Source organism: Cyanistes caeruleus, chromosome 19 (assembly GCF_971803275.1).
Source record: "Cyanistes caeruleus chromosome 19, bCyaCae1.hap1.1, whole genome shotgun sequence".
In the NCBI taxonomy this organism is placed as follows: Eukaryota; Metazoa; Chordata; class Aves; order Passeriformes; family Paridae; genus Cyanistes; species Cyanistes caeruleus.
The window spans coordinates 659,807-686,440 of NC_141719.1; the positions used below are offsets into that span (position 1 = coordinate 659,807).

The 26,634-nt window shown below is 53.3% G+C and overlaps 1 protein-coding gene across 2 annotated transcripts; it reads right to left on the minus strand.

Annotated features, from left to right (window-relative positions):
- Positions 1–1,225: 1,225 nt before the first annotated feature.
- LOC111937176 (uncharacterized) lies at positions 1,226–15,923 on the minus strand. 2 transcript variants are annotated; one of them, XM_023938434.2, is made up of 3 exons: positions 15,798–15,923; positions 14,627–14,749; positions 1,226–1,648 (listed from the first exon to the last, which is right to left on the minus strand). In XM_023938434.2, the coding sequence occupies exons 2-3, from the start codon at positions 14,742–14,744 to the stop codon at positions 1,311–1,313; spliced, it is 456 nt and encodes a 151-aa protein (XP_023794202.2). In that variant the 5' UTR covers positions 14,745–14,749; positions 15,798–15,923; the 3' UTR covers positions 1,226–1,310. The 2 variants fall into 2 exon arrangements, with proteins under 2 accessions (XP_023794202.2, XP_086713131.1); XM_086857005.1 differs by lacking the exons at positions 14,627–14,749; positions 15,798–15,923 and adding an exon at positions 3,160–3,241.
- Positions 15,924–26,634: the final 10,711 nt, after the last annotated feature.

Below are 26,634 nucleotides of genomic sequence, written 5' to 3' on the forward strand. Positions count from 1 at the left end.
CCCAGCACACATGCAAACACTTCCATGGGAAAAAGAAAAACGGGAGTGTTTTTCCAGCCACCTCAGCTACCGTTCCTGGCTCTCCGGGGATGATTCCTACCTTTTCCTACACCATTTCCTGCCACAGAACCGCCTGTAAATAGCTCTGGCCATCCACCCGAGGGATGCGGAGGTGCAGTGTGAAAATGGTTTAACACAGATCCACACTGCAGCCCTGGAACAGCCTCTGTGCAGCCAGGAGAAGAAGAGGGGCTGTTTGCCTTCTCCCCATCCCTGAGCAAGCACAAACAACTGCCAGCTGCTCCAGTGGCCTCTGCATGGGCAGGGCTGGCTGACAGCAACCCTGGGGGGAAACCAGGACATCGGGAAAGCCGTGGCTTCCCCGCTCCCCTGAGAACGTGGAATTGAACAGCAAACCCCGGGAGCCTTGGCCAGGGCCTCCTGTCCCATCAGCCATGGGACCCTGTAATTCAATGTGCCCCCACCCCAGAGCTTTGCACCAGGAGGTGCAGCAGACATTCCCCCATCACAGGCAGGAGGATACAGACCCCCTGGACTCCCACTGGCTCTGCCCCCTCAGTAGGGAGGCAGCACTTGGCTGTGTCCCTTTCCAAGATCCCCCAAACAAAGCCTCAGGGAAGAGCTGGAAAGGGAGTTTTATTTATTTACTTCCTTATTCACTCATTTATTTATTCCCAGTTCTGTGGCTCATGACCAGTGCTGAGGGTTGGCAGGGCCACTCCTGAGCACGGGGCTCGTGACATGCTGCAGGCACAGTACCAGGCTCAGAATAGGACAGGGAACAAATTTATTTACCCAGGCCCAGAAAGCGGTAGCTTCTCTCTTTTTTTGTCACATTTTGTCATTCTTCACATTTTTTCCCTGCAGAAGCCAAACACCCCTTCCCAAAGCACTCAGCAGCCAAGTGGCATCAGTCCCACAGCAGCCAAAATCCCAGGAGCTGCACAGCAGGAACCACAGCAGAAAATACTCATGGTTATCAGATAAGTTATTTGTAACTCCAGCAGAGTTTTCCAGGACAAATGGCTTCCTTAAGCAAATTTTATTTTGACAGCAAAAAAAAAAGGCCATTTTTTTCCCCCACCATCACAAGTATTTTATTTCAAAAGCAGAGGTTGTGGCTTGCTCCAGACCTAAGAGCAGAGAACAGGATGCATGTCCATCCCCTTCTGCTTTTATTCCAGTCAGCCTTTAGGAGGAGACTCCAAGATGCTGCTTGCAGGGGAAGTTTAATGTAGTCTGGGAAACACTCAGGAGCATCTTCTCCCTTTGCTCCAGCTGCAGCCAGGTCATTCCCTCCGGCCGGAACACGCCAGGTTGTTCCGGGCCAGCACAGACGAGGGAGGTTTTCTCGCAAAAACAATCCTGTGGCAAACAGTCGGAGGTGCCGAGGCGGGGCCGGTGGTTCCCGTGGAACGCTCCTGCGGGCCGGCGGTGCTGGCCGCGCTGCTGAGCTGCCCGGGGCCGCGGGGCTCGGGGCGGGGCGCGCCGGGGCCGGCCCTGCCCGGCCGCTCCTGCCGCAGCAGCCGCACCAGCGGCCCCGTGTGGGTCACGTAGGCGGGCCCGGGGGGCTGCCGGGGGATCAGGGCTGCGGGCAGCCCCACGTTGGGCGAGGGCAGCACATCCTCTGAAAGTCAAAAAACAGTGTGAGAGCGCGGCCGGGCGCTGCCGCCGCCTGTGCGCCCCGGGCAGGGGCACGAAGAGTCGCGGTGACACTGGTGGCTGGGTTCTTTCTCCCCAGGACCGAGACTGACGAGAGAGAGCCCGTTTTCTCATGCTCGGCCTCAGTTGCTTATTCTTTCCTTATCTATGTTACATATACAGAATATAAGAAGCTACATGCACTAAGATAGAAAGGTGCAAAATGGGGAGTAAAGAATCTCTTTACTCTTTTATGTGTCTTTTACGTGTCTATTTATCCAATAATCAAATGCCAAGTAAGTTATTTCTTTTAGTGACCCAATTACATGACACCAGTGTGCGGCACTGTGGATTTTTTTTTCATCCAATCACTCATTATTATCCAAAAACCCTTAGAAGAAGATGAAGAAAGAAGAAGGACGAGAAGGAGAGACAACATCCTGAAGGCTCCATCTTGGATTTATTATTAATATAACTAAAACTCCAAACTCTTAATTTTTTCACCCAGTGATTTAAGAAAACTCCAACTTACATTATTAGTTTCTTTACTTAACTTTAGAAGCTGTCTCCATGGTTTTAGGCTAAACTCGGGGTTCTCTTGGGTGTCAAAAACAGGCACCACAGATAAGAACCTATTTTCTGTGCCTCTGACCCCAACAACCAAGAAGTCCTTTGGTGGCACCAGGGACGCTCTTTGGAGCCAAGGACCCCACAGGGATCAGCCACAGCCCCTGCCATGGGGCAGCTGTGCCTGTGGCCACTCTGCATGGAGACCCAAATAATCCCTGGAAGAAACGGCTGCTGTCCATCATCTCCAGCCTTTGTGCCTTGATTTCTGTGTTGTCACAGGCTGTGACACACTGGCCAAGGGGTGGGGGTTGGCTGACCTCCTTCATGCTCCCCACAAACAGTGCTCCCTCCTCCCTGCAGGGACACCCCTGGGAGCAGGCCTGGCTGCCCAGGCTCTTCCCAGAGCTAAATGATGCATTTTCAGGGGAAAACAAAGCTTCCACACCAAAAGAAGTTGGTGCTACTGTGGCATTAACTCAGCTCCATAGCCATGCCTGTGCACACTGAGCTCCCCCACCTGGAAAACCCAACCAAAGAAGCCTGGCGTTGAATTCTGAGCTCTCAGACTGGGGCACACTTTGCTTCACCAGAATTTCTTTTGGCAGGCTGGGATTGTCCCTGTCCAGGCTTTCCCAGCTCCACAGGTGAAGAGTCTGGCTGAGCTCACATGTGCAGGCTGCAGGAATGGCTCCTGTGCTATTTAGTTCTGGATAAATACTACCACTCATGGGATATTCCTGGGGTTTCTAAAGAGCCTTGGGCTCAGCTGCTGTGCCAGATTGCCACCGCATCATCTCACAGGGCAATTAAGGGGTTTTACACTTTCCTAAATGGTGAGAGGAAAAAAGCAATGTGATTGAGAACATCCCCAGTTTGGATTTTTGATGCTATGAGAACTTTTGGTGTCAGGAGAAGTTTGGATACCACCAGCTGAATTTTCCTGTGTGGTTGTGGGTACTTGGGTGCAACAAGCCCCAGACAAGGCCACAAGATCGGCCAAATTTCCCATGCTGGAGAGAGCTGAGACAGAGGCTGATGCAAATCCCAGACATTTGTCCTCTGACCTGCTCTCTAACCATTCCCAAAGCAGAAATGATAAAGAAGCCACAGGGAGAGGACACACAAACATTGCCTGCCCGCAGAGCCTGGATCCAGCAGCTTTCCCTGCATTTCATCCCTGGGGAAGCCCCACAGAAGCAACTTCTTCACACCAGGAACGTGATAGGAGGACCCTGGGAACTGAGGATGGGAGTGCAAAGCACTGGAGAGAGGATGCCAAGGGAAAGCCCAGAGCTGACAACATCTCGGAGCAAAACGAGATGGGATCATCAGCCACACTTGGATATTTACAGCTTGTGCTTGGCTACTGGCCTGGAAGTGATTCCAGAGGCCAGGGAGAAAGGGCTTCACAACATCCCTGGGAATGCTCTGAGCATGAGCTCCTCTCTGTGCAGCACCTGCCAGCGAGAGCTATCCCAACAGTGCCTGGGATTCTGGAAGGACTGTCCTGGCAGAGCTGTCCTGGCTCCCCTCACACTGCAGGATCACTGCTGCCCTGCCCAGGGCCCATCTGGAGCTGCCCACACTGAGGGATCAGCACCTGCATAGTGGAAATACTCCCACACACTCCTGTCCCACCCCAACACCACCTCGGGCTCTGGCTGAGGCACTGGGGGCACTAGTGGGACTGGGATGTTCCCTCCAGGCTGTGGCACCTGAGATGAGCCAGGCCCCACAGCATGCAGACATTCCAAAAGTTCAAGTTAGTGGTTTTCATCCTCAGTCACAAGCTGCTCCGGAGGTTCTGAAGGACGTTGTGCAGTGGATTCCCTTTGCATGACTCAAAGGATATTAAAAATGTCTGCAGCCAGGGTCCTACAGGTGTGGGAGCTCCCAGTCTGAACTGGCAGCACAGCACGCAAGGAGAGGATGCGCCTCAGACCTTGCCCACAGCCACCCCCAGCAACACAGAGAGACCTGGAGGCTTCTAAGCTTCTGCAAGCACGTGGGGCCACTATGGTGCCCTTTTCTCCGAGGCCAGCTGGGACAGGGCTTGGAGCACCCTGCTCTATGGAAGGTGTCCCCACCATGGCAGGGGTGAGCTTTAAGGTCCCTTCCAACCCAAACCAGTCTGAGATTCTCTGCTACAGTCAAAAAAGTCAAATCAAAAAGCTTCCTTTGTGCACCACAAGCTGCCCTCTGCATCCAGCTGGGGCTCAGCAGAGCCAGGACTCCCTGGGGCTGTCCCAGGCTCAGCCCAGCCAGGCTGTAAAACAGGCCCAGGGTGTTGGGACTCCACAGGAGCCCCCTTTGGAGAGCAGAGTGTAAAAGACCCCTTGCTCAAACAATGACCCTTTTGTGATGCTGAAAATGGACAAGCCCAGAATTTTACAGTTCATTATAGAATTATGCTTTCTAGGAGAGTGGGGACACACATGGCCCACTTTAAATCCAAATTAATGCTGCTAAACTTCAAGACATTGACAGGCAAAGGTCCACATTTTTTTAACACCATCCAGAAAAGCACCACCAAAGACAGGAACAGACAGATACACAGAAGTATCATCACACAGAGAGCAACTTCTTATCAGCCAGAGCTTAAAGCGCTTGCTGAGATCTGCTCAGTCTTTTCCCAATTTCCAGACATAATTATCAGCTCAGTTCCTCAGCAGGCTGTGCTGTATCGCTGCCATTGCATGAAGCTTCATTTGCTCATTTCATCTACCTTTTCATGATGAGAATAAAACAAAACCTGAAAGCCAGCCCTGGTGCTAAACCCTTGCTCAGCAAAGCTGTGCCTCGTGGTGCCAAGCCTGGCAGTGCCAGCACCCAGAGCTGGGCAGGGCTGCAGAGAGCAAAGAGTCCCTGCCTGCTCTGCTTCCATTATCCAGCTGCAGGACAAGAGATTCTGGGTAATGCAAGGGAAAACTCTCCCCAGAGGAAGGAGGGAGGGTGTTTTCTGAGAGCCATTTGAGTCATAAAGCACCCAGCACTTTGCCTCATGCTACAGCTCATGAGTTTAATTCTCAGAGCTGCTGGCAGTGGGACAGCTTTCACACTCTTATATTTAGAGAGCCTTGCCTGACAAACAGCCAAAGCTGTCGCCTGTAAATCAGGGGGTTCTGACAGGGCCCAGAGCAAGCAGTAAAAGCAAATGGGGGAAATGAAATTACAGGCTGCAGAGGGACCTCTGTGAAAGAACAGGCTTTTATTTTCTGTTTCTAAAGTTCACAATCATTAGAAATATTTCTCCCTCTGTTCTTTCATGTGTTTTTAAGCCAGTCCCCGCTGTCAGGCCCTGGGCCCCCTCAGCTTCCCATTCACTTGGCTTTGGCCACGTGGTTCCCACATTCCTGGCTGGGGTAGCCTGGCCTGCAGAAGCTGACAGGGCTGGGGCAGAGGAGATTCCACACGTGGAATCCATTCTCTGTAGCCAGGGCAGGCAGGAGCAGCCTGGGCACTCACATCCCTGCAGGATCCCCACAGGACTCCAGGCTTAGGGACAGGGTCCTGCCTGGGATGGAGAACACAGCACTCAGAACAGGCCTTGGGGTGAGGGTGGCAGTGTGACATCCATGGCTGGAGTCAGCCTTAAAGGCTTTTCCCAGAATTAATGACTCTACAGGATCCCACTGCCATAGGATTTTCATCCTCACTGAAACAGCTCCTTTTCCTACAACCACAGAGGAGCACAGAAAACTCCTGGACTACTATGGGAAGAAGCAGCAGCTGATGTCCCTCCTGCCCCAAAGCTTGGGGGCCCAAGAAGGCTGACAGCCTGCTTGGCTGGGGGATCCTCAGGGCACAGACTTCCTGCTTGCAAGGCTCCCATCCAAGGGTTTTCCAACCTCTCAGCATAAGCAAAACGAGGAAAAGCAAGTGCTCCTCTGACAGAAGCAAAATTCAGCCCATCATTGTCCTGTACAATTCGGCAGCACTTTGCTCCCATCTCCGACAGGATTTTAGTTTGAGCCTAAGGACAAAGATGGAACAGCAATTGAAAAATCAACTGCTGGGAACAAAATCAAGTTGATGAAAGGATAAAGGCAACAAAAATCCCCTTTATTCATTCATCTGATTCTACTGTTTGAAGTTCTCCATGAGCAGCTCCCAAGCCAAGCTCCTCCCTGTGTGTGTGAACTGGGGCTGTGTGATGAAGATGGAAAGAGAGGCTCATGGGCTCTGAGAGGGGAGGAGCAGGAACAGGTCAACAGAAGAAGCAGCATGGCAGATTTGGGAAGTCAGGATCCCACAACAGATTCCAGGGAAGGTGAAAAATCTTGACTAGGTGCTCGGGCTACAGTGAAAAGCTAACAGAAGGAGCAAATAGCTCAAAAGTATTTTATCCCTGTTTATTCCAGGACAGGCCTGATCCTACATCAGGTGGAGTGGACAAGTGTCCATCCACTGCCTCCAGGGGACTTTGGATCCACTGGGAATTGAGCCAGGGGAGCTGATTAGCTAAGGTCTCACCCCAGGCCAGGGGGTACCACATTCCCAAATACTTCCAAACAGGTGCTGAGGTGGGAATGAATCCCTGTGGGTCACATCCCCCTCACCTCTCTCCAGAGCAGCCAAGCAATCCTCACCAAGCCCAGGAGCCACATTCAGAACAACCCCAGGGCTGGAAAGCACCAGTGGAAAAGAAGAAAGGAGTGTGAGGGTTCCCCCAGCAGCAGGAAGAGGCAGGCAGTGCATCCCCAGGCTTTCTGGGACTCTGCTGACAGTGCTCCTGGGGACAGGCAGGAGCCAAGGCTCAGGATGGGAACACAGCAGTAACCACAGGAATGCTGCTGCCTCTCACTTTCAGTCCAGCCCTGTTCTCTGCAGACACATCATCTGTCCTTCTGGCACTTCTGTTCTTTTCTTTTTATAATGGGGAAGAGAAGACACACACACAAAAAGGGAAGGAAGGTGGACTCAGCACACAAATCGTTGGTGCTGCACCTGAGCCACTGCAGTGCCCATGCAGACAGCCCCCAGAAGAGCAGGGACGGCTCCTCAGCTGCTGCTGGCTTGGCAGACACCGACAGCAGGGCAAGGTCTGAGCCCAGAGCTTACACAGGCTGGTGTAAGCAGGGGGATAACCAGGCTGCTGCTGCTTCAGCCAGCTAGATCTATAAGCAAGAGCTAGTCCCTGCTGTCAGACAAGCAGCAGAGTCCTGAACTAAACTCTGCTTGAGCCACTTGCTCCTCCCCAAGCCCAGCTTTAGTCACCTTTCCTGTGCTCCCCAGGCACCCCCTGCACAGTCAGCACCCCGCTGGGAGATGGACAGCCAGACGTGTCCGTCCCACAGGAGCCACCAAACAGGGAACTCCGAGCTGGGGGAGCCACTAGAGCACAGAAATTCAGGAGAAAATGCTTGTTTATGTGAAAGCACAAGGAGGCAAATAGTTGACATTAAGCTTTTGGGGAGGCTGTGGGACTGGGCTGTTCCTTTCAGCCCTCACACAAAGGGCCCCTTTTTTTGTCTCGCTGTAAAACAGAAACCATATTGAAGGGTCTGTGGAATTTCTGGGCATTTTTTCCCCTGGGAGACACAGTGCCCTGCACTCCAATGCAGATGAAGCAGGATGCAAAGGGCAAGATGTTCAGAAGCAGCTCCACATCCACCTCCTGCCCTGCTGCTGCCTCAGCCCCCCACGAAAACCTCAGTGCCTCCAGCATGCACAGGCAGAAGCTGGAGGTGCTCCAGGGACCAGGGCTCCCAGGGGCTGGAGATGCTGCAGGAGACAGTGCCAAGCCCATCCCCCTTTGGGAAGGGGTCAGCAGCTCCCACCCCAAAGCTCTGGTCTGCACCTGACCCACCAGACCCATCATCCCCTGTGAGTCTCTGGCCTCAGCTGTCTCCAGGAGTGACACCAAACCCACAGCAGCTCCCAGGCCTGCCCAGCTCCCTGTCCTAGCAAGGACCAGGATGTGGCTGCTGCTCCAGTACTTCTGAACACACCTCCCTGTTTAAATTGTGGAAGTTGCACACCACAGTTTTGCCCCCAAAGTTTTGTGCCCCACAGGGCTCAGAACAGCTCAGAAACAACAGCCAAGCCCAGAAGCTGTGAACAGGCACCTCTGGAGCACACAGCACTTGTTGCAGCTCCTCTTGGCAAAAGCAGAGATTTCTCCAAGCCAGATGTACCTAGGTGACCCTTCAGGAATGCCTGCCATCTCAAAGGCCAGGCTGGGCACAGATCCCCACCACAGCCTGAAGCTCCTCACATCCCTGAGGCACTTTCTGCCCATGTGTGATGGATGAGCTCATCCTCTGCAGGCTCTGACCCAGGAGCATAGCTGGGACAGGACAAGGCCTCACATCCAGCATGGGCAGGGCAGGGATGCCTCTGTGAAGTGAGAGAAGCCCAACCCAGGCTTCTCAGAAGCAGCGAGAGCTTCACAGAACCCCAGAACAGTCTGGATTGGAAGGATCCTCAAAGCCCATTCAGTGCCACCCTAACTGTGGCAGGGACACCTTCCCCTGGCCCAGGCTGCTCCAGCCCCAATGTCCAGCCTGGCCTTGGGCACTGCCAGGGATCCAGGGGCAGCCACAGCTGCTCTGGGCACCCTGTGCCAGGGCCTGCCCACCCTCCCAGGGAGGAATTCCTTCCTAAAGAAGTTTATAGGCTCAAAGTCCTTAAAAGCAGGGTTGCAACTGCTGCTGTCTGCAGCCATTTCCACTCCTCACCTCTCAGCACCAAGGGGAAAAACCCCAGCTTCCCTTCCCTCTGGAGCCCTGTTCGCAGCACACAGGGCAGGGGGGTCATTTCAGAACAGCTCAGGTCCAAAGGCTCTGGCACAGGAGCCAGAGCCCTGCAGTCACCATGCAAGTTCCAGGGGCAGCAGGAGAGAGACCTCCCACCAGGGACCGGCACGGCTCCGTGCGAGGCAGCACCTGCACCTCCCGGGCAGCTGGCACAGCAACCTCCTCCCCATTAACTGTGAGGCTGGGAGGAAGGAAAGAAAAGCCCAGAGCACATCCACAGCTCCATCTGATGGAAACCTTTTGGAGAACAACCGGTCCCAACCTAACTGGGGCTGAGCATCCACTCCAGTTCCCCAGGGCACTGGGAACAGCCTGGACCACACACCCACAGCCCGTGTTCTGCTGGAGATCACAGTCAGGGAATATCCCAAGCTGGGAGGGACCCACAGCATCACCCAGTGCAGCTCCCGGCCCAGCCCAGACCCCCCAACAATCCCAGCCTGGGCATCCCCAGCAGTGCTATCCAAATGCTCCTTGAGCTCCAGCAGCCTCAGAGCTGTGCCCATTCCCTGAGGAGCCTGGGCAGTGCCCAGCAGGTTTTTAATAACAGAATGGAGACTCTTCTGCTTTATGTTTTTTTCTGCTTTCACTAAAATCCTGCTCTCTAATATGGGAAGAGGATTTCTGTGTGAAGGCACTCAGATGAAGAGACATCCAACCCCAACAGCTAAAATGAATTGGGCTGGTGAAAAGGAGATGGGAAGAAAAAGCTCCAGCCTGAAAGTATTTTGCTGGAATAAATCTGCTTTTCAGAACTGTTGACTTTTTGACAAAATGAAAAACTGGAAAACATCCACTTTGCATCAAAAATGTGAGCAGGCAAGAGAACGGAAAATCTCACTTTTCAGTGAAAACTGTCCCTCCAAATGGAAAACTTGCACTGTTTGTTTTCTTTCTGCCATGAAATTCTCATTAGCACAGAGGAACATTCCCAGCCAGCCCCATCAGCACGTGGGCTGAGGGAAGCAACAGGACAAGTGACACCGTGCCCCAGGCATGGCATTCCAGGCACAGGGCTTGGCTGTTCCTGCTCATCCAACTGCCTCTGGCCTTGCTGGGCTCTCACATGTTCCCCAACTGGCCCCCTTGAGCCCCGCTCCAGCTGCAGACCCACGGGAGATGTCACAGCCCAAACATCTCCCAGCTCCGAGCCAGCAGCATCACTCAGGCACAGAATTTCCTGTTCCAAGCAGCTCCGCGCTTTTCACTTTGCCTCATTCAGCGTTTCAAACCCCAGCCCTGCCTGAGCAACCTGACCTTTTGAAATCACAGATTCATGGAATGTTTAGGTTGGAAAAGCCCTCCAAGATCACCAAGTCCATCCATTCCCTCAGCAGTGCCAAGGCAACCACTAAACCCTGTCCCCAAGTGTCACATCCACAGCTTTTCCATCCTGAGGGCTGTTTATGGAGCAGGAGAGGATGGACAAGGTCATGTCACCCCCATGTCCCCTTCCGGTGCATGCCAGGACAGCCCAGCACACATCCCAGACCCAGCCACATTCCCGGGAGGGGCCCTCAGACACAAAGTGTCCTGGACACTGCGTGCAGCACGAGCAGGGCTGGGACAGCAGTTGTTTTTAGCAGGAAGATGCTGCAGGGCTGTGACACCTCCCTGCCACACCAGAAATGCAAGACAGGAACATTCAGTGTCCAGCCAGATCCATCTCAGTTTGTACAATTCACCTACCATGGGGAGGGAACCTCCCCCTGCCCATCCCCAGGAAACCCAGGATGGGCTCCCCAACCCCTCATTCCTGCACAGTGAACAAGAGAACAAAGACAAGGGCAGAAAAGGAAACCCTCCTCGGACCCGCCACCAAATATAACCCAGGCAGGGCCGGGCCACACGAGCAGCAAGACCTGTCCTGCACATGGGTTATCCTTGCGGTTGTCACAATTATTGTTTAATTAAATTACTTTCTGGAGTGGTCCAGCTGCAGCAGCCCTTCCTTTCTGTTGTGTCCTCCCCCTGCACCCCAGCACCAGGGTCTTCAGAGCTGCTGCCGGAGCAGCAGCTGCACACAAGGAGAAAAATAAAATTTGCACATCCAGGGAAGAAATTCCCTCCAGGAGCTGTGGTTGCTGAATTCTGGTGGGGGCTGTGGGGTTTTGGGAGCCTCCTGGAATGACCTGAGTGATTTGAGGTCACTTGAAACAGCACCTGGATGACTTCACTGTCCTGCTCAGCAGCACGTCCCTGGTGGGTGTCACACACCATGGACCCATTTATCTCCAAGGAAAAGACGGGCCTGGGTTCCATTGGGAATGTCACAAACCCAGCAGGAGCACTGTCCCAGGGAGCTGGGCTTTGTGCCTGAGCAGCCCTTCCCTGACCAAAGCTCTCTCCTATGAACCAGAGCTGGGAAGTAACTTCTGACAACTGAAGCTGTGAATAGCTTTGTTATCAAGGGAACACTCGGAGCACTCTTGTGTGTCACCACTTGTGTCACCACTCATGTGACCCTTTTGTCCAGAGGAGATGCTGTGCACAGGCTGGTCCCTCAGCAGGGCTCACTGGACACTCCAGGGGTGACCAGAGGGGCCAGCAGGACCCCAAAGGCATATTGAAACCCTCAGATCTGCCAGCCACAGTGAAACCTGCACTCTGCTTTGCTACTAGTATCCCCGAGAGCTTTGCTTGCACTTTCCTGCATCCCTCACACATCCCAGTGTGGAAGGTTTGGATGTGATTCCAAGAGACACCAAAGGAGCCTGGGCACCAGGAGCACCAGTCTCCGCAGAAGCAGGAGTGCCCACCACAGGACTGATCACTTGCAGCATCATCTTTCCTGAGTTGTGCTCAAGAAAACCTCGCAGTGAATTCCTCCCTGGAGAACAGCTCAGCTCCTCTCCCCAGCTCAGCCTTCCAGCATCCTCTGCTTCCTCCTGCCTTATCTCCATTGTATGGGACATGGAAGTGGAAATCAGAACAATCTTCCCGGGACTGCAAAGCCAAGAAGAGTCAAACTGAGTGCCCCCTTCCCCACTCTGCCCTTTCCCTGAGCTGGTAGGAAAGGGATGTCTTGGATTAACACTCCATAAAGCGCTTGAATCCTAAAAACAGAGGCACCCTCAATGAAAGCACAGACCACTATGTCCAAGAGCATCCAGAGATTTTTCTTGCCAAAAATGGCACACCCTTGGCTGGAGTTTCCTCAGCAAAAGGTTAATAGCCTCCAAAGCACTGGTTTTCTTTTCCAGAGAAAAATTCTGTCCAAGTCATCACCACATCCAGGCCCTCACCTGTGGGACTCAGCCCAACACAAGAGGCATTTAACACCTCAAATCACCCATTGGGTCTCAATACACCATAAACCAGAGGAGCCAGATCAGGGCATTTGGATCCAATTAGTTTCCCTAATCTGCCCTGAAAGTCAGCCAGGGCTGGGGCTGCTCCAGCTGCACACATGGCCTGGAGCAGGAAAGGCACAAGTCCCTCAGAACATCCTCTGCAGCGTGCATTTCCCAACAGTGCTGTTCCTCACTCCAAGAGCAAAATCACTCCACTGAAGATTTCCTGCTCCGCAAAACTGATCCTTCCTCCCTGTAGCAATCTTTGTCTGCTCTATCCAGCCCTGAACCATCAAACCCCTTTGGAAATTTGCAAGCAGAGCCTACGGGCAAGACAGAATAAAATTCCTGATTTTTTTTTGCTGTTGAGGGTGAAGAAACCCCAAGCTGCAGAAAGGCTTTCAGCTCCCCCAGACATCTCCTGTGCTGCAGGAACTGCTCCTCTGCCACATCTGAGCTGCAGGAGCCAGGACTGGCAGAAACAGGAATTCTGTAGAAACTTGAATTAGGATCCTTTTTCATGGTCCAGGCACATCCCCTACTCAGCCCCCATACCCAGTGAGCAAGCATGAGGTGACACGACAAAGGAGAAGTGAGAGAATTCCCATTCCTTGGCTTGTGGAAGGCAGGGAAGTTTGTGGAGCCCAGCTGGGATTTGACCCATCAGGGTCTTTCTTTGGGAAGTTCAAATGGATGTGAGGCTCTGGCCCAAACCCGTGTGAAGGGCCCTGATCACCAATGCTGGCCCCTAAAGAATGAGCAGGGCAGAGAGGAGAACCCATACGCAGCTGCTGCAGTGCTCACTCGGGTAACTGAGCAGCTCCAGGCTTCCTTATGAACAGGGAGGAGCAGTGGGAGCACCTCCATCTCCTGTCGTGCCTCAGCTCCTGTGTAATGTGACTTTGGCCGTCCTTGCACTCTGCAGATGCCGCACAAGCAGAATTTCTGTGCAGCAGGGCTGCACCAAGCTCACCCCATCCCTGTGGAGCCCCTGACTCTAGACCTGACCACAGGGGCACTGGGGGAAGCTTCTCCAACAGGTCCCAGTCCAACATCTGCTTTCCATGTTCTCCTGGCAGTGCTCCAGGTGCACACAGACACTTCTGTCCATCTGTCTGCACACAGCAGGGCCCTCTGTCTGCTCCAGCACCGCTAGCCACGGATCACAGCACACCTGGCTGGGGGACACACAGAAGCTTCCTGAGGAGCACCCCTCATCCCTGGGGATGAAGTGAGATGACAAAACAGAGCAGGAGGGATCCCATAAAGTGGGACTGGAAAGCAGCTCCAGGTTGATAGGTAAATCCCAGCAGAACTACCCAGAGCGTTTCTGCAGCACGCAGGGGGGACACGACCCTTGCACCAGGGCATGGCCGGGGCTGGGGAAGCCAGGGCTCCCCGGGGAGCCAGTGCCACACTTCGGGGTGTCTGGGCTGGACTGCACCCCGGCAGGCTGCTGGAAGGGCTCCTCCACCTGACCCACAGAGCTGGGCCAAGGCACATCCCCATCCCGGATGGATGTCACAAGGAGTCACAAGGCAGAGATGCACTAGCAAATGCAGAACTGCCAGAAGGTGAAAATGTGCTGGGAAATTCAAACCATCCAGAATTAAATTACAGATTCCATAATCACTTCATTATGCCACAGACTTCATCCCTTGCTTCCCACGCTCAAGTGAAAGCCTTGCACACTCACAGGCTCCGGTGGCTCTGCAGAGGATATTTCACACACAAAATTCAATGTTCGCCCTGCACGAACCATGCCCAAATACCCAAAAAATAATTTCGGTGTCATCTGGTGCAAACACACCCCAGCAGACAAGACAGGCAAAATGGCTGCAATTAGTCACTAATTAACATCAATTACCGGCAATCAGGGATGGGAAGTTACACCTGGGGCAGCAAACTGTTACAAGAACTTAGTTACTTACTAATTAGTAACTTAGTTACTAACTTACTTAAAAGTAAGGCTCGCTTTTCTCCTGCGCTGCCTGAAACAAAATCCGAGTATTTCCTGATATTTCAGGGAATGCGTCTCACATTTGCCAAAGATAAATCCTGATTCCCCTGGGAGTTGCAGAAATCCCGACGGACTGAGAGCTTCCTGCAGTGCTGGAGGACACGCACGGCAGCACAACCAAGGGAAAACAGAACACGGAGCCTTCACCCTCAGCAGAGCCCTGAGGTCCCGCACAATCCATCTCCACAGCCACGGGTTGAGTTTCAGCCCAGGGGAGATTTAAGATTATCGGTGAAAACGTCCCAAAGTTTTGGGAAATGCGCACACTGTGGGGATCCTCTGCTGTAACCCTGCCCATCATTCGTGCCCGTCACTGCCCTCACCTGAGCTCAGGCCCTCGAAGATGTTGATACGAGGTTTTTCCATCCACGTCAAGTGGTCAAATGCATCCTGCTCTGATGGCTCCAGGATTTTCTTTAAAAAACTTCCCATTTGTCTCATCAAATCTATAGTGGGGATACAAAACAGACAAATTACTGTTTGGCTACGTGGCCACGAGGTTTTCTTCCTTTGTTTTCCCTCGGGGACAGGTCCGGAGTTTGCAAAAAATCACGCTATGGAAGGCCAATGTCCATACAGGAGATGGAGGAGTCGGCAGCTTTACTGGGATAAAGGCAGAGTCCATCAGACCATATCCCATGAGGTCTCTCCTGAGGTTCAGGAGGTGCAGCCTCCTTTGGTCCCAAACTCCCGGCCATGTCTTGCCCCCTTCCTTTCCCCTCTCAGCTGAGGGACCGGGACGGCGTAGCCTTCCTGATCCGCCTACCCCATGTCCCCCCTTGGACACGTGCGGACACTTCCCCGCAAAGCTGGAAAGTTCAGGCTGCCTGGGCTGGTCCATTCCTCTAAAGTTCAGTACATCAAACTCCGCTAGGTCTGTAACCAACCCGGGGGGCGTGAGCTTGGTAGAGACATTACATTTACACCCATTTCACAGGCACCGGGGCCCATGTCTCCTGAAAACCCCTGGAGCGAGCGATTTGTAAGGAATCAACACCCGTTCCCTATCAGGAGCAGCCTGCTGGAGCTGCTCTCTGCCCGCATGGCTCCTGCAGAGATGTTCCGGCGCTTGCCTGCCTGAAATCCTTGGAACCTGCCTTGGAGGATCGGATGCTGCACACGGAGTTCACGGCTTTGGAAAGCACAGGCAGGTGGCAAAGCCACCTACTCTAAAGAAAAGCCAGGGTCCGAGGAGACGGACATTGCAGCCCCATCCTCCCACACTGGGTGTTCCTTAAAACCAGGTTATTAAGGAAACTTCCCTGTCTGTCCAGTCAGAGCCGTCCCGGGAGTCCCACTGCCAGCCCAGACACCGGGGTATGAAATGCTGCTGGATCCTGGCACAGCCGGCCTAGCTGGGAGCTGGGCAGAGGGTACCCAGGCTCTCCCTGCTGCGTCCCGTGCCCCACTCTCACTGCTGGTTCCCCGAGCTCAGCACCCCCTTCTCTCTCCAGGTCCCAGCCTCCCCCATCCCCATTTTCCCACCCGCAGGACCTGGATGCAGCAGCCAAGCACGGAGCAGGGCAGCATCTGCTGGAATTAAGGGCCAGGACACGCCCAGGAACGCAACCACTGTTGGGTGCCTGTGACAGCATAAAGCACCCCTAGCCCAGTAAGGGAAGAGGGGAGACCCCGCCCCCTCCCCAGTCGCTTTTATCCCCCAAAGCCGCCTCCTCAAGCAGTGCCACCAGTTGAGCCCGACCGCAGCCACCCCCCAACCCTAAAAGCGCTTTCCGAGGTCTTGGGGGATTCCTCCTCCAGCTGGGTCAGCCAGGTGCTTTGAGGGCTCCCAGGGCAGGGGCACTCAGTGCTCCAGAGCTCGTTTCCTTAGGAAACCAGCCTAAAATCAGCCTGGATGTCTCCAGTTGTTCCTGTTGTCCTGTGCATGGCCCTTGTACAGCCTCGTCTGTCTCTCCAAGTGTTTCTCTGCCCCCTGGTTACCTCTCCACAAGGATGTGCCTTTCCTGGGCAGCTGACACAAATCCTACAGGAACCCCCACTGTGGCAGTGCAGGTCCCATGTCCTGGGTCCTATAAAACCTGGCTCCTGCTCTTAACCATGCGATAACAGTTCAGGTGCTGCTGTTAGCTTGTCTCTGAGCCCCATGCCCAGGGCAGAGGTGGTGTCCCTGCAGAGGGTGCAGAGCAGCACTAGCACAGCCACGGGGCATCGCCATGGGTCAGTGCTGTTTGTGCATCACCTCACAGAGCCCTCTGAAGAGTCTGCTTTTATCTCCATGTATTTTAAAAATCTCCATCCCAGCCCCAGGAGCTGCTGGAGCAGGAGATGGATCCAGGGCACATTCCGCCCTACGCAGAAGATCCAGAGGTTAAAGGTTCTGCAAGAGCAGGAATGGGGTGACCTCATGGAGGCTTTCTGCACAAATCCTTGGGGAGTTTGTGATCCCTCCCAGAGCTTCCAGTTTGCTTTCTACAACAAACTGGAGCTTGTGATCCCTCCCAGTGCTTCCAGTTCGCTCCTTACGACACATGGCAGGAGAAGCGGAGTCTGTGGGAGGAGCCCGGTCACCAGGGAATTCCAGGGATTTCACCCTGTCCCTGATCGCCCTTCCCTGCTGCAGTGCAGGGCTGAGTGTGCTCTGCCCGGGGCTGCTGTGCCTGCCCTGCTGGTCCCTGTGCAGGGACAGCAGGGGACCGCTTCTCCCTGCAGGCACGGAACAGAGCTTTTCCAGCTAAACACGGAGCTGGATTTCGCCTGTAGCAGGTGGGCCGCAATTCCTGCCCCGGCTGCACACGGGGTGCGATTTGGAAGCTCGCTGTGTCTGGATTGAGTAACGTCTCTGGCAGGAAGCAGCGAGTTTGGGGAGTGTGTAATGGAGCCTCTCGTGCCACGAGAGCCTCGGGGGATGCCCGGGACCACCCAGGCGCTGCCCACCGCCCTCCGAGCCCAGGGGCCGGGGCTGGCAGTGCCCAAAGCCCCGGCGCTGCCTCCCTCCCTCCCTCAGGGGTTAACCCCTCCGTGTCCCCAGAGGAGGGGCAGCGCATATTTATCCTGTTTTGGGGCACATTTTCATCATAGCAATCCTGAGCAGCGCAGTCAGAGAGCAGGAGGGGGACGCCCGCGGCAGAGGCGGAGGGAGGGAGGCGGAATGGGCTGAGGTGGGACAACATGGGAGGATGCTCCCAAAAAGACAGCGGGAGAAACCAACAAATCCAAGTAAGCGGAGGAACTCCACCCAAAACAACCCAGGGAGAAAGGCTGATCTGCGGCCAGGGCAGCCCCTCTCACGGGTGGGCAGAGCTGGGGGGTCACACGAGTTGGCGATCCCCATCGCCATCTCCAGCAGCTCCTGGGCATGGTCTGACCCCTCCACCCCTCTTTCAGGGAGCCAGGGGGCTCCTCTGCTGAGCCCTTGGCGGTGACAAGCACAGAGCACCGTCAATAAAGCAGCTTTTGGAGCACACCCAGGGCCGAGTCCTGCCGGGCCAGGAGTTTCAGCGCTGAGCTCACTCCTGGTCCCAGCCCCAGCGTGTCCCCACCCTGCGCTGGAGCACCAGGGCTGCTGGGAATGAGGGCTGCAGTGTGCACCCAGCTTCCCCAGCTCAGCGAGAATGGGAGAGGGGAGGAAAAGGGATCAGAGCTCAGGCTGGGGTTAATCCACTTGAAAAACTTCAGGTTTCCTGCTCATGGGGATGCTGGAGGCCCATCCCAGAGGGATGAGGGCAGCGGGGTGGGGCTGAAGGGAGCAGCTCCCAAGGTCCCAAAGGCCCCCAAGGCCGTGCTAACGAGAGCAGGGAATGCAGGTTCAGAACAAGCAAAAAGAGGTTTTTTTGGTTTATGGTTACTTGGTGACAGGCTGGGCACAGGTCCTGTGCTTGTCCCACTGTGAGGGCTCGAGGGAGCTCAGGGAAGAGGTTTCCATTGGGGATGAGTTACCTGCACTCATGGAAACACCCTTGGCTGGAACAGTCCCTGCCCAGCTTGGAGCTGCCCACCAGCACCGAGCTGGTGCCAGAGGGTTCCACAGCCCTGATGGACAGAGCAGTCCAGTGCTGAGGAAACACAACCAGCACTGAGAAGGATTCCAGGAGCTCCCTCTGTTGCAAACATTCCTGGAAATGAATAATCCCTTCCTCTGGGAGCCCCCTGCCCTGGGAAGAGCCTTGCTCCGGAAAAAGCAGCACGAGGACACCCTGAGCCAGCACAGCTCCAGACTGGGCTCTGGCAGGACAGGGAGTCAAGGCCACTCCTGGCGTAACATGAATCTGGCCAAACTCTGTGTCACTTCCACCAAATCCCTGTTCCTGCAGAGCTGGACACTCTGCATGGCCTGCACCATTCTCCTCCCCGGGACTGGACTCTTTTCCAGATGCCTTTGGGGTGTGCAGGGGGAGCGGAACAATTTCCAGGATTTATTGTTTACACCCAGAGGTGCTCGTTCTATGAGGGATACACAGGGAAATGCCTGTGGAGCCACCTCTGAGTCATTCCTTCCCTTGGATCTCATCCAAGAGGTTTCACCACAATCCCAAAAAATCCCTTTGCATCCAGCATGACACACATTCCTCCTCCTCTGCCTGGTTAAGAGACCCTCAGGGCTGGACTGAGCACTCTGGAAGGGGTTTCCCAGGATTCTTGAGCAGGATTGCTCAGCCATGCCCCGCTCCAGGTGGCCTTTCCTTGCAGGAGAAGCTGAGCTGGGGGCACAGACCTGCCCTGACAGCCCAGACCACCCTGGGCTGTCCCAGCTCCAGAGTGTGTGGGATCCACAGGAAAGCCCAGCACGCTGGGGAAGGGCAGAGGGCAGGACGAGATAAGAACATCTCCGGGAAATCTGAATCACTCTGGTGTTCCGCGGGTGGGAGCCGAGGGAGCTCTGTCCCAGCGAGAACTTGGACAGCTCCAGCCCCTCCGGACACAGCAAAACAGCCTCAGCCTGCCAGGGCAGGGGGAAGGCTGGGACTGCTTTTCCTGGTGGAGAGCAGCGGAAGCTCAGGAAACAGCCAGGGCCACAGCCTGCCCTCCTCCTGGTGCTGCTGTCCCTCCTCCATTCCTGTAGGAACTCATTTCTTCATTCCTGTGACAGCTCCCGTCTCTGTTCACAGCTCGGGCCTTTTCCTGGGGGAGGACAGTGCCAGCTCGGGACTCCTGCCCCTTGGAGCAGTGCCAGCTCCAGAGGATGGGTCAGGAGAAGGTTTGGGGGGCCCAGAGAAGGCCCTTGCACCCTCTGGCATGGGCAGGGAGCTTTGTCATCTGCGGCACTCGGCATGGCCCCACTGCCCCCAGCTGTGGCCACATCGTGTCCTACCTAGTGTGTGAGCACAGAGCTTTTCACAGGGCTTTTCACAGAGCCTTTCACAGAGCCCTTCACAGGGCCTTTCACAGAGCCTTTCAGCCACCCTGGGGAATATCGGGATGAAAGGTTTCTGCTCCGTGGCTTTGGCACTGGTCCAACACAGCAACCCCACAGTGAGCTTCCCAGGTGGAACTGCCCAGCCAGCCAGGTGCTCCCCCAAAGATCCACCCCAGGCAGCAGAGACAGAACCTCTCCTGGGAAATCTCCTTATTTATGGTTTATATGCACAGCCCCAGCGCATGTCTGGGTTGGTGGGAAGGAGAGGGGCAGTGAGGAGATATCAAGCTCCAGTAATTAAATATTAGAAGTAATTTCTATTCTGTTCTGAGAGAAAGAGGGTCTTTGGGAGTGCTTTGTCACACCCGGAGCTGGACACACCAAACCCACCTGCTCAGAGCTCCTGGGACACTGTGATTCCTTGGATGTGGGGTGACCTGAGCACTGCTCCATGGACTTTGAATGGAGAGGATTTGACTTCATCTGTGTGGAGTCAGTTTGAACAAATTACTAAAAGTTAAATCAGTTCATTGGAACCTTCTCTGGTTGCTGGTGACTGACACTGTTCAGCAACCAGCAAATACAGGTCATGAATGACAATAAATTGCAATAAATTCCACATCTCGCAGTGTCCGGGCAGTGCTTCCACAGCTTGGATCCATGTCCATGCTTTAAATTCCCTCCAGACAGTGAGATCGTCACCATTTCCCCTCACAGCTGCTGAATCCTGCAGACTTCCAAGGTTTCAGCCCTTGAGCTATGCTCATTTTTTATTCCCTTTCCTTGAAGGCCCTGACACATCCCCAGGATCCAGCGGCTCCCGGCTAGACGCGCTGGGGCGTTGCTAAATCACATTTAAGGAAAACAGCTCAGAGTGTCCCACACACAGACCCAGCGCCTGCCAGGGCTGTGAGCAGCAGCCAGGTTTTGGCTTTTTATTCGGAATGACACAGGAAAGACGGAATGTCTCCCCTCTGACCCCGGGAAGGGTCACACAGATGGCTTCCAGGCTCAGCAGAGCTTTAGGACATGGGATAGTTCCCATGCACATGAGCTGTGCTGCTTCCTCTTGTGTAACTACAAGATTTTTGCAGCTGGAAGTCAGAGGTCCTGCGGCTCAAACCACTAGAGCAGAGCTGAGAGCTTTGCCAAGAGGGGCCAGGGCTGGAATTTCCTCCTGGTACATATTTAGAGCAGGAGAGATCTGAGCTGTGGGTTCACATCTGGGGCTGTGGATGCTCTTGGCCAGAGGAGGATGCTCAGGAGGCAGAGCTGGGAGTTATTCCCTAAGGGAATTGCAAGACTCCTGCTGCTTCCACACCTTTGGGTGATGTTGAACCTAAGTTAGGCAGGCACTGAAGTTCAAGAATCCATATAATGGATTTAAACCCAAATCCATGGGCAATCCCACTGACCCTGCCACACGCTGTCCTCTGCCAGCCTGGCAAAGGCCATCCCAGAACAGGGGAATCTGGATTTCCAGGGAAATCTGCCTTCCCACAACCAGATTGCACAGGGCAAGGTGGAGCCACGCAGCAACAGCCAAACGCTGCAGTATCCTCAAGCTCTGTGTGGATTAGCCAGGGATCAGTCCATGGATCAGCCCAGGGATAAGCCCAGGGATCAGTCCATAGATCAGCCCATGGATCAGTCCATGGATCAGCCCAGGGATCAGTCCATAGATCAGCCAGGGATCAGTCCATGGATCAGCCCATGGATCAGCCCAGGGATCAGTCTGTGGATCAGCCCAGGAATCAGTCCATAGATCAGCCCAGGGATCAGTCCATGGATCAGCCCAGGGATCAGTCCATAGATCAGCCAGGGATCAGTCCATGGATCAGCCCATGGATCAGCCCAGGGATCAGTCCATGGATCAGCCCAAGGATCAGCCCAGGGATAAGCCCAGGGATCAGTCCATAGATCAGCCAGGGATCAGACCATTCCCACCTGCTTCTATTTGTCATTCTCTGCCTGGACTTTAACTTTTATTGTAGAAATACTTGCAGGATGACAGCTCTTCCTGCAAATGCCTGTATTTGCTTGCAGACTTGGATGCAGATAAAAAATCTTCCTTTGACCATTTGCACTCTGATTTGTAATGGACTTTTCCAATTGAAGCCCTGGGCAGAATCTTTTTTCTAGGGAGCATTTATTAAATCACATTTATTCCCCCAAATCGGGGCGGACCCAAGGGCTGTTTGAGGAGCCAGCCCAGGCAGCCGGTCCCACACACACAGAGCTGGCAGCAAATTCACTTTTTAGTGCCTTTTTCCAGCGGGAGCGGTTGTTCCCACCCTGTGACAGTGAATCATGTTCCCGGTACATCCCTCGCAGCCGGCCCCAGCGCTGGCCTTGGTGGCTTTCCCCTGTGTCCGGCTCTGGGGGTGGCAGCAGGGGAGGTGGCACCCTGCCCACCGCAGTGCCCAGCTGGCCCAGCGCTCCTCCCGGCACGGGACTGATCCCGGGAGCTGTTTCCAGCCCGTCCCGAAAGCTTTCTCTGCTCCGATTTTGAGTTATTATCTGCCGAGGTGCTCTTTAAACTGAAGCGTAAGGGCTCCCTCTGCTGCCGTGCGGCTCTGGGGAGGGACTGGGTGCGAGAGGAAGGATCCGAGGCCGGAGGGACCTAGGGCAGGCTCAGCCCAGCTGTGCGGCTCCAGATGTTGCTGCTGCTGCCCTCAGCCAGCCCCGGCAGTGGAATGAGGAGGTTTCGTCCAGGGTCTCGCTGGCTTGATGTTCCCTAAAGGCTGCCCAGCCTGGTCACAGCCGCCCTGCCAATCGTGCTGCAAACAGCGAGGAAATCCCGCAGGGCTGCTCCACATCCTGAGCTTTCCCCACAGTGCTGAGGATCGGGGGTGTCCCGTGTGCAGCAACTGCCGAGAGCTCGGGGAGGTCACTCTGATCCCCACATGTGGCTGCGGGTGCCTGCTGAAGGCTCCACATCCCAGAAATCCAACCTGTATCCAGCCCCAGCCGGATCTGCTCTGTGAGCCAGGGATGAAGCAGGATCCAACCAAAGTCACTGTCCCCATCCCCATCCAGCCCAGTCCTAATTAAACCAAACTTTTGGGCACAACTCCACAATTTTAAACATGAGAAATCAAGGGCTCACAGAAGTCAAGAGAATAGTTTATACTAAACGATAATTTTTATATTACTATTATATATATATATTATATATAAGTATATAATAAAGAGGTTTTAGGTCAGGGTTTGGGTTGGTGGCAGCCCCAGTGGGCTCTCAGGTGCTGGGAAGGAGGTGTGAAAGTTCCCAACACCAGGGGTGATATAAATTCCTTCTACAACAGGGTCTGGATATGAGGGAGGGCTCCAACAAGAACAAAACATAATCCAGGTAGAAACTGAGGTGAGTTTAAACCTTAGAAGAGAGGGGACAGGTGGCAAGCACAGGAGAGCCCACTGGGGCAGGACATCCCCCTGAGAGGCAGGAGTGACACAAACTGTGAGACAAAGCTGACCCAAGGGGTGCCCTGAGGAGGAATCAGTGAGGAACAGGAGCCTCCCTGCTCTGGAATCAGCACAGCAGCAGGAGCAGGGAGCGTGTCTGTGGCCGTGGCCGTGGCCGTGATCGTGATCATGGCAGGAAAGCTGAATGGCTCAGGGCTCCAGGCATTGCTATGGAGTTGTTTACACAGCGCTTTGGGATTGAGAAAAAAGGAGAGGAAAATGCTAGAGAGCTCACCCAGAATGAGCTAAATGGAAGGAGGCTGGTGACACAGAGAGGGATAACTCCGAGGAATGGCTCCACAGGCCCAGGAGGTTTCCAGGAGGAGTCCGGAGGGCTTGGGGCTGAACTCGGGGAGCAATACATCCTCAGACTGGTGCTTTTCCCGGTGGGATGGGTGGGACGTGGCAAGTGTGATCCTCGTGGCTTCTGAGGATTCTTGGAGGAATGTGAGGAACAACAGAGCTGAAAGTCCAACTCCCATGTGTAGCAAACTGTTGGGACTTCTACAGACCAGGGCTCACAGAGAGAAGAATCAGCTGTAGAATCTCAATGTGGCTTTGGCAAATATTCAGGGAAATATTCAAGCTGTTTTCTCTTAGGAAATGTGCAGCAATGGGAGATGGGCTGACCTGGCACCAACAGCCATTAACTGGGTAATTTACAAATTAGTAGTTGAGGGGAGGAAATCCATAAAAAGGATGGGTATAAAACAAAAGCATGGGAGTTTCTGTCCCTGGAGAAGGTCACAGAGGGGTTCCCCAGGAACACACATTTTCCATATGGAATTCATTTCCACGGGAGGGTTTCCATGCCAGTAATTCCTGAGCCAGCTCCAGACCTGTCAGGAGATGCAGACACAGCCTTTGGCTCCTGCTCACAGGCTCTCCCAGGCTGCAGGTGCCAGAGGGGCACCATTATTTTCCCTCAGCAGCATAAAGCGGGCTCAGAAAGGGGAGTTTGAGGCAGGATCACAGGGACTATTTCCATTGGAGGAAACTCAGCTATTGGAAGTGGATTTCATTTGTCTGGGCAATAATTAATTCAGTACCTGACATGACCTCGGGGGAGCTGCAGCTTCCTGGGCTTTAAATCCTTTCTCCTCCTTGTCCTGCTGCAATATCCCTTAGGAAAGCAGGATGCTTCCCTTCCCAGGCTGCACGAGAGGCAAACCCAGCCATCAACCATCCCAGCTGTATTTCGTTATTTCAGAGCAAAGAGTATTTTAATATTATTATTATCATTCTTGTTGCTCCTGGAGTATTTCTGCTCTGTAAACCCTCCAAGTTCAGCCCCACCGAGGTCTGAGGTGGGGCCAGCATTACCCAGCTGATGCTCAAGAAGTTGGCTCAGTGTGGAGTCCTGGGGCTTGTGGAAAAAAAGGCATTCAGAGAATTTCTCTGCTCTGAGGCAACTCCCACTTCCTGCTCCCCAGGAAACCCCAGCACATAGTGAGTGAGAATCAAACCAGACTCACACCCAACTGCAGCAGAGATAAGAAATTTGGTTCTGATCCATTACAGAAATGCAATAATCTGCCAGTTTTTCAGAAGCCAAAAGCCTGAATGTTTGCCAAGAGCTAAAAATAACCCAAAAAAGGCACTATTTAAAGGCACCTACTAAGAAATGCCTCTGTCCTTGGTTAAATAAACTGCAACTTCCAGAAAAGCCCTGTTTTCCATGAGTCTGGGGAGAGCTTTGACAGCAGGTGAATAAACATTAAGTCCAAAGCTTTTAACACGTTTTAGAAGCAGCAGCTCATGGCTGGAGCAGTGCCAGGGGCTGCTGGGCCAGGCAGGAAGGAGTCCCATTCCTCCCTGCAAGACCCACTGTAACTTTTCTCTAAAAAATATTTTTTCTCTTTTTCTGGTTCTGCTACATTTCTTCTGTATTTTTCTTTCTCTTCCTGGATTTCTCAGGCTCCCTTGGACTGAATTCTTTTGGAATGCTCCCTCGTGGGGAGCCCTGCTTATATCAGTTCTTTAGGTTTGATGAAAACTCCTGAGCTCATTAGAATCTTGTTTCTCATGTTTATTGGAAGGTGTAGTGGTTTAGATTTGCTAATTTCGTTTTCCCAGCCAATGTACCAAATAAATGTTATGGTTTTAAAGCAGTAACTAAAAAAATTACTAGAAAACTTATTTCTTGCTGTGAGATATGGATTAGAACAAGAGCAAAACAGGCTTAAAACTTAAAAGGAATAAAGTTTATTAACAAAACTACACCAGAATAAACTTCCAGAAAACCCCTTTATCTCCCACTACCCTTGTTCACATGACAATATAGAGACAAAAAACTTTGGAATTTTGGTGTTTAAAACAGTCCCAATTCCTGCAAGAGTCTTTTCATCAGCCTTTGTAGAGGAACAGAAGTCTTCTTCTGCTAATCTATGGACTTTCTCACAAGAAAACTACTTCTGTTATAGCTTTCTATTTTCCTGATGCCAGCTGCCTGAAAATCTGTCATCAGTTCACTCCTCCCATTTCACATCACTCTGAGGTGTGTATGGGTCAATGAGTCTAGGGGTGTCATTTTTAAGGATGAGTTATTCAAAGGCAAAAGTTCTCTTCATCTGTCTCTGTGAGCTTCCCTGGAAACAGAAGTTTTTTCTTTGCCTCTACAACAGCCCCAAATCTTCAACTATTACTTCTCCCCCCTCTGTTCCAGCACCTCACTGTACCACAATTACTCCACTTTTGCTCAAAATCCACACTTTGAACACCCCATTCCTCCCAATATACTCTGTCATGAATTAAAGGAGTTTTTTCAGAACACTATTGTCCATCTCTATAGCTTTAACAGAAAAATATTTCAGCTTATAAAGCATCTCCTTATTCTCTACCTCTTCTGAAGCTTAATTCTTTTCTTTACTGTCTCTAATAGTTTATAAAGTCTCTTTACATGTTGATTACTTTCTTTTTCTCTCTCTGGGTGAAAGGATTAATCTGCAAGTCTCATCTGGGTAATGAAAAGGTTAAAATCTTGCCCAGGCTTTGTAGATGGTTCTGTGATCTCTGCCGGAGCAGCGGCTGGAGCTGTCTGCGATGGAAGATTCTTCATGGCTGCTCTGGAGAGTGTGGTCACTGTCTCAGCCCGCCGCAGCTCAAGAGCTTTTTCTTTCTTTACTCAGCAGTCTGTGGTGAATTCAGTCCCAGCAAAAAGTGCAGCCGATCCAGGGAGCGGCCTGGCCCGGCCAGAGCCCGGGGCAAGCCCCGCAGGCCCCATCTCCCGGCCGGGAGCCGCGGCAGGCCCAGCCCAGCCCCTGCCCGGGCCGCATGGGCTGGGCCGGGGACGGGAAGCCAGCTGGAGCTCAGTTACCTTTCACAGCCAGCAAACCAAGAGACAAAGAAATTCCCAGCCTTAGGGCTTAAGGTGCTGTTCACAGCTTGATCTCACTTTTCAGTGCTTAAAACTGCTGTCAATTCTTAGCAATGGCCAGCTGTTGGCTAGGAGACAAACTCCCATCAGCCTCCAGCAGTTTTAACTTCCTTAGGTGTTTCTCTTTGTTTTCTTAAATGCCAATCTATCACAGAAGATCATTACAAAACTTGGCA

Coding starts and splice junctions, on each gene's coding strand:
- LOC111937176 (XM_023938434.2), bottom strand. CDS start 14,744: ATGAGACAAATGGGAAGTTTTTTAAAGAAAATCCTGGAGCCATCAGAG. Junction 1,649..14,626: donor CTTCGAGGGCCTGAGCTCAG/GTGAGGGCAGTG, acceptor TTTGACTTTCAG/AGGATGTGCTGCCCTCGCCC.